Below are 7683 nucleotides of genomic sequence, written 5' to 3' on the forward strand. Positions count from 1 at the left end.
GGAGGTAAAAATATGGATAGAGATTATATAATACAGTGATAAAAGGACTGATTCCAGTCTCAGAAGCCACAGATACAAATACTGAAGATTACTGTGAGATCTTGGCAAGTAGTTTTTGTCTCTGGGTCTCAGTTTCTTAATCTGTAACAGGAGAAATTTGGACTAGATGAACTTTGATGTCCTTTCCAGCTCTAAATCTATAATCCTAAAATGATTTAGTAGTATATTTCTAGCATCTTGGAAAACTAGAAGACAATCATTAAAGCAAGACTGACAACTTTATACTTCTTGTTCAATGTTTATAGTTATGTTCAAATCTTTGTGACCCTATTTGGGGTTTCCTTGGCAACAATTAAGAGTGATTTGCTATTTCCTTCTCCAGCTCATCTTACAGATGAAGAAACTGAGGCAGAGTTAAGTGAGTTGTCCAGGTCACACAGCTAGTAAGTTTCTGAAGTCAGATTTGAATTCAAGAAGATGACACTTCCCGACTCCATGCCAGAACCTTATCCACTCCCCACACTAGCTGCCTTGTGTGGACTACTAAAAGAAAATACTTGAGAAGTAAAGTCCAGTTAAGTATCACTTTTTTGTCCCAGAAAAGCAAATTTTTCTATTTTTCTCTATTAGATTTGTCACTTAATTTTTAATTTTTCAGGCCATGATTTAAACACATTGCATCAACATTTTATTTTATTTTTGTGCTGCCATGTAATTTAATCATTATAGATGATGGTGTTCATTAAGGTCCATTAATTCAAAAGCAAAATTAAGTAATTTATATTAACCCTCTTTTGTTTATAAACATTTATTTAAAAGATTAAGATTAATCCTACTGTCAATACATGTGTAATAATACTCAATAAATCATCTTGTACTTAGTATCTTGAACTTAGGAATGTAACAATCCAATGAGATCCCAGCTTTGACCAATCCTCTCTCAACAGGATGACGTTGTATTGAGGTGGGGGGTGGGGATCAAGTACCTTTTTTTAAAGGGAGGAGCGGGGAGGAAAAAGGAAAAGGTAAATGGATGAGGTTGGAGGGATATGGGCTAGGTAATTGCTCTAATCGATTTTTACTGAAGTGCTTGCTCATGCTTTTGTCCCTGAAAACATTTAGCAAGATCATTTTGAGAGAACTGAGGAAAAACCCTTTACTACTTTTGTGCAGGAAAGGAGGAAAGAACTTGTCGTTTTCAAGTAACTCTTTGACACAAATTGGGGTGGAGTAAACAGGTTAGGCATTGAAGGGACTCAAATCAAAAGCTGAAATAAAGTGCACTGTTATTGTCAAAAATATATTAATTTGATCCTAAGAAAATTAGGAATATTACTAATGGCTAGATTTGCTGATGTTTTAATACATTTTGGTTTTCATGGAACATACAATCACAATCGGACATAGAGGATTGTTTGCATTTTTTTTAAAAATTGCTTGGAGCTATCTACAGAAATTCTGTGAACTCGATTCAAGGAAAACTGCCCCGCAGCTCTTTGGATTTGGACTGGTTCCCTCGGTTAAATCCACAGAGAAAGGGGGAATTGGAGATTCAGTGATTCGAGTGGGTGGCTCCCTCTTTCTTCTGGTCTCTCTTCGTGTCTCTATTAACCTCTTTTTCTATAGGCCTGTATTTTCCAATTCTCCATCCTCCATCCCTATGGCATGAGACCGGGAGATCATAATGAGTTTCTCTTTTTTTGTAAACTGCCTCTGCACTGGCTGAGGTTGCCCGACTGTCTGTTGCTCTTTGCTGGTACCCTCCTGGGGGCTCCCCTCCCGGGCCGGGTCCTCTGCACAGTCCTGGGTTTTACTGGCTGGTGTGTCAATGATAGACTCCAAGGAGGTGCCCGCCTCCTCCAGTGGGGTGTAGCCCTTATTGCTGCTGGATTGATCCGACTGGGAGCTCTGGGAGTCTCTCCTGTTCGCCTGTGCCGAGGCGGGAGGAGAGGCCCCCAGGGGAAGAGGGGTTGCGGAGGAGGCTTCCGCCAAAACGTCCACGTCCACCTCAGTCACGCTGGGGGTGGGTGAGGGGTCTGGGGATGCGGATCTCCTGCAGTCGAGGAGACCGCTTGTGCTCTGGCGTCTCAAGGCCAAGTATTTGCCGGTCCTGGGCAGACGGCCGCCCTGCCCCCTCGTGGTGACCGTCAGCGCTGCAGCCGCCACCGCCGCCGCTTCCTCGTCCTCGGACTCGCGGGGCTCCCTGCGCCTGCGGCCACAGCGGCCGGCACCCTCGCTGAGATCCGTTAAACTCAACTCAAACTCCCCCAGCGGGATCTCCTGGGAGCCTCTCTCTCCGGGAGAGCGCTGCCAACTGCAGCTGGCTTCCTCCCCGTCCCCGTCCCCTACGCGGTCCCGGTCTCCCTGCAAGGGCAACAGCGCGAAAGCGCTGAGGGACGAGCCCACGATGGAGCTGGTCGTGCTCTGCCGCCCCCAGCTCTCAGGGGGGCTGCACGGTGGGGGGCTGCTGCTGCTGGCCGCCGCGGCGGCGGCTGCTGCGGCCACGGCGGCTGCAGCCGCTGCAGCTGCCCGTCGGCGACCCGCCAGGATGGAGCGCTCCCGATAGATGCTGTACACCGCCTCGGCCAGGCTGGGGGGCTCCCGCGGGCAGCGGGGGGACGAAGCCAAATCGGGCGGGGACACGGGGCCCCTGGCACCGCCGCCCCCTCCAGCGGCCCCTCCTCCCAGCGCCGGGGGGTGCCAGGAACCTTTGGCCAGCAAAGCCGCTGCCCCGTAGGCGTCTCCCGGGCTGCCACCGCCGGGCTTGAGCTCCAAGCCCCGGGACTGCACATAGCTGATGAAACCATTAAGGGGGGATGCTGCTGGGGGGCCCGAGGTGGCGGCCGAAGAGGACGAGGCGGCAGCAGCTGCAGCGGCCGCGGCCGCCGCCAGGTCTTTGGCTCGTAGACTGTGCACGTCGATGACTGTGGAATAGAGGTCCCGCAAGTTGATGATCTTGGTCTTCTTGTCTCGGTTCTCGTGGAGAACGGCGTTGGCGCAGATGAAGAGGAAGATGCCTATGCCCATGATGAGGGGCCCGAAGACTTTGAGCTTGTCAGAATGCAAGTAGCCGGAGAAGAGTTGGAAGAGAAAACCTACCGAAGCGGACGAAGAGGAAGAGGTGGAGGAGGAGGAGGAAGAAGAAGGGGCAGCCGCCCGGGTCGGGGGCATGCTCTTAGTGGCAAAAATGGAGCTCGAGTTAGACTCTGCGTTAGCAAGACTGAGAACACCCGGGTGGTCCCTCGACGGGTGTTTGTTGCTACTGTTGCTGCTGGCCCTGGCACTGCTGTTGGCGGTGGCCAGGGCCCTATGTCCATTCCCCCCTGGGGACAGTTGCTTGGTGCCTTCCCGGTGGGTCCCAGCGGTTTTGGGCCAGTAGCCCACCACGGCCATGGCTATGCCTACCAGAAGTACCAGGATCCCGCAGAGGGCGATCAGACCCGAGATGGAGCACAGCTTCAACTTGCCCTTCACTACCACCACATCGTTCTTGCGCTTCTTTTTGGCTTTCCTCTTACGCTTGGGGACCTGGCTCTGCGGGCGGAGAGGATCTTGCTTTCTTGCGGAGATCCTAAGGAGGCCCCCTGTGGCGATCATCGCGGGCCCCTGGACTGCGGGGCAGTTGTAGGGGGAAGGTGTTCGTAAGGGGGGGAAGCTAGCTTCTCCACCACCGCCTGCAGCAAAGAGAAAGACAGTCAAAGACCACTGGAGTTAGAGCAATAATACTTCTTAGTTTCAAAATCCTCTCCCCCGCCCTCCTTCACTAGGGAGTGAGTGACCTTAGAGGTGTAAATTAAACAGGAGAGATGTTGTATGCTGAGAGGTGGGGATGGTCCGACATGGGAAGGGGAGGGATGATTGAAGGCACTAATATTAGAAAAGGATAAATTCGTGCAGTGGAATCCACCACCAACTACCATAGCCAAAGGGTATCTCAGGTATTAATTCTGCCTTACTCATTTCCAATAAATTAAGAACAAGTCCCGAGTTCCCAAAACTTGTCAAGGACTTTAGCAGCATGAGCCCTTTGTGAGGGCTAGGGAGACACTAGATCTTAACTCTCCCAAGGATTTTCTTCTGAAGGATCTGAAGAGCTTTCTAACCCTAATGGACTATGAGTATAGATTTAAAATCCCTGGAACAATAGCAAGATTTGTTTCACTAATTCAAATGGTTCGAATTTAAAGTGGATATACATCAGGCTAAGAGTATTTGCTTCAGACAAATAATTAATTGCTGGGGAAACAGCAAGGTTTACTTATGTGACAAATCCAACTAAGAGCATCCCTTTTAAAAGTTTTTTCCCCCATTCATTATTTTATCTACAAGGAAAGGCAAGCAGAACTTCCTCCCAAAGAACCCCCTCCCTTTGCAATGAAACATCTGGACAGCTGCCTCATTTGGAATATGTAGTTTTAGGTAATGGATTATGTAACTGAGCCCTTCCTTCTCTCTCTCTCTCCCATCCCCCCCCCCAAAAGGAGGTACCTTGAAGATAGGTGTCAGGCCTTATTAGTAGATCAGAGTATTCCCCTGGACTTAAGGGGAAAGATCATTTTGTTGTGCAAGGAAAAATGACAAACCTCCCCTCCTTTTTAATGTTATTAGACACCGCTTTTCATTCCCTTATTACTATGCCATCATCATTCATAATCCCAGGATTCAAATGAGTGGATGATTAGCTATGTAAGGAGCAATCCACACAAGAATGATGATTTGTGGAATCAGCCATACATATTGCTGATGAAGGATGTTTTTTTTTCTCATCTCTTTCCTTCATCCCCTTCTCCTACCATCATTTCTCAAGGCTAAAGGGGTCACTTATAGAAAAAGAACACAACAGCAATCAATAATCCTCTCCTGTATAGTACTATACAAAGTTCAATTATTTACTTCAAAGCTTTGTTAAGTAACTACATAAATGCACATTTGGGGTCAATGGTTCCTGGAAAATTGCACACCTACTGGCCCTCCAGAGTGAATAATTTGTTGTTCAATATGCTGTAGAGATATTTCCATATAAAATAAGAAGTCTATAATGTAGGGTACTTAAGGAGCTGAAAAAAGTAAGAACTACTCATGGACCTTTTGTATTTTATACTGGTTAAGAAATAATTCTTTATTTTTAGAATGACTTAATATTTCAAATGTTATTGACAGGATAGAATTTTACTCTTGATAGCTTGTTCAGCAAAGAGCTTTTGCTCTTAATTCCCTCCATTATATCAATATCAACACCATTCTTTCTCCAAAGGAAAGGAAAAGCAGGGGTAATCAGACTTATAAAATGTTTGCAAATCAATGTCTCCTTAGCACTTAGTCAATTTCCAATAAAGAGAAACATAAAGGATCCCCCTTAGATTATAGAGGGATTAGTAGGGGGACAGAAGATTTATCTTTAAGCAATTTCAGTATAGTTTTAGGAAGGGAGAGGTCAGAATCAATCTATGAGTTAAAAACAAGTTGCAGAACACTACTTAGCATATTACAGATATGTAGCCGTTTGGGTTTTTAAGTGTACCTATTATCTAGTTGTAACATATTGAGGATTGTTTAAGTAACCTCCAGAGGATCTTTAATGTAGTAACCAGAGATTAATGGCTCTTTTAAGATTTGGGGAATCAGATTTTTTTTAAAGGACTTATCCCAATTGGACACTGAAGAATCTATTTCTAGGATTGAAGAGAGATAAACACTTGGTTTACTAGAGATTATCAGTGGACAATAAGATATGGGAAGAAGGCATATGAATTTTTCAACAAGATACCTTCAGCAGTGTTGAAAGTATGAAGTATAATAAAATGTATTTTTTTAAAGCTGTGATAATTCTTTTAATTTTGTAAAAACAAAAAATAAATATGCCGTTTTTGCTACACGGAATCGATTCTTTGATGGGGGAGGGTGCTGGTCGACGAAAGAAAGAAGTGTCTAAAAATACAACTGCCTCCAAGTGAGACATTCAGCTTTTCCCCTCTTGATGGATTAGGTCCTACAATGTGCTGTATGACTCGTTAGAGCTTAAGGTCTAGAAGATTCATGTCTTGGTCGAGACTCAACATAAGCTATCATCCAGGTTCTTAAATCATTTCTTAAGATTAGAGAGAAGTCAACCGGCAGGGCTTCCCGCATTACCCCTACCCCCTTCGGGCGCTTCTTTTAATTGAATCTTTATGTTTAAGTCACATGAGTGCAGCAGATGTTTTGTCCGCCTCTGGAAAAAAAAAAAAAAAAAAAAAAAAGCAAAAGAACCAAATTTCTTTTAAGCATCCCCCTCTTTGTAGACACTACAAGGGAACTGACCTCCCCCAATGAGATGCTAAGGAAGGAAAGGGGTTCGAGATGGGGGGAAGGGAGGATGGGGAGGCCAGGGAAGCAAAGCTTTAGGGCTGAGAAGTGAACTACTTGTTCAAAATGGCAGCATTATAAGCAAACACTAGAGTCTCACTCACCGAGGAAGACTGGGGAAGTCTAAGGTTGCAGGAAGAGAGCGCCAACGACGACACAAAGGAACCATGGAGAAACTTTTCAGCCCGAGTGGACAGTTGCGCGAAGATGCAGGCTCCCCGCATCCCTCATCTCTCCGCGGCTCAGAATCCCGGGAGAGCCCTCAGGAGAGGTCGCCCCAGTAGTACTCTCAGACCCCCGCCGCGGAGCCGGTGACAGAAGCCATGGCGAGGAGTTTCCAAGAAGTGTTATGTCCTCCCCATCCTTCATCCTTCCTCCCTTTCCCCCTTTCTTCTCTCTATTCTCTTCTCGCCTCCCGGCCACCGAGTTCTCTCTCTTTCTCTCTTTGCTCCTCCGGGTCCCTGCCTTGGCGGGCGGGAAGCGAGCGGTGATCTCAGGTCTTTGCCTGCTCTTGGATTTGTTGTTGCCGCTGCAGCCGCCGCCGCCGCTGCTGCTGCGGGCTTACGCCGCTCCGGCTCTGGCTCCCGGGAGTGGAGTTGAGCCCGCGGCGGCGGCGGCCGCTGCTGCTCCTCTCAATGGGGTTGGCTGCTGCTGCTGCTGCTGCTGCTGCTGCCTTTGCCGCTGCTGCTGCCGCCGCCGCCGCTCTGCTGGCCGGACTCAGTGCTGTTGCTAAGATACCGAGCCATGACACAGGGAAATTGCTGCAGGATGGCAATCATTACCCTTCCTAACTCTCCTCTTTAGGAGCGTACCCATCCCCCCTTGTTACTAACCCCTCCTTCTACCCCCTTGCAGCACCCTTACCTCCTCCCCTCCCATCCTTCCTCTTGACTTCCTCAGTCCTCCTCCTTTTCTTTCTCCTCCTCCTCCTACCCCACTTCCTCTTTTGCCTGCTGCCGGGTCCCTTCAATCGACCCCGAGAGCAACAAGGTGAGGAAGAAAAGAAAGAGGAGGAGATCCACTTCCCTGTCCAAGGTGGGGGGCTAGCTGGGGAGGAGAGGCGCCCAGGGGGAAGGAGGATGGAGGAAAGAGAGGGCGGATGGAAATGGGGTAGAACTGAATGGAGGTTGGCATCTTGGCATTGCCTACCCCAGCCTCCTAACGAGCTGGAACCGCTTCCTTTCCTTGTTGGGGCGCTTTGCTCTTTTCCTACAAACTACCTGTCTGATCCTCAGGGCTGAAAAGGGTAAGCAGAAAGCCAACGACACTCACCTAAGGGTCTCTCTCTCTCTGTCTCTCTCTGTCTGCCTCTCTCCCTCCTTTATCTCTCTCTTCGTA

The 7683-nt window shown here is 48.0% G+C and overlaps 1 protein-coding gene across 1 annotated transcript; it reads right to left on the minus strand.

Moving 5' to 3' along the window:
* Positions 1-1343: 1343 nt before the first annotated feature.
* On the minus strand, positions 1344-6979 carry TMEM200C (transmembrane protein 200C). Its single transcript, XM_051970423.1, has 2 exons — positions 6450-6979; positions 1344-3674 (listed from the first exon to the last, which is right to left on the minus strand). The coding sequence occupies exon 2, from the start codon at positions 3595-3597 to the stop codon at positions 1621-1623; it is 1977 nt and encodes a 658-aa protein (XP_051826383.1). The 5' UTR covers positions 3598-3674; positions 6450-6979; the 3' UTR covers positions 1344-1620.
* Positions 6980-7683: the final 704 nt, after the last annotated feature.

This window comes from Antechinus flavipes, chromosome 1, assembly GCF_016432865.1.
Source record: "Antechinus flavipes isolate AdamAnt ecotype Samford, QLD, Australia chromosome 1, AdamAnt_v2, whole genome shotgun sequence".
NCBI lineage: Eukaryota > Metazoa > Chordata > Mammalia > Dasyuromorphia > Dasyuridae > Antechinus > Antechinus flavipes.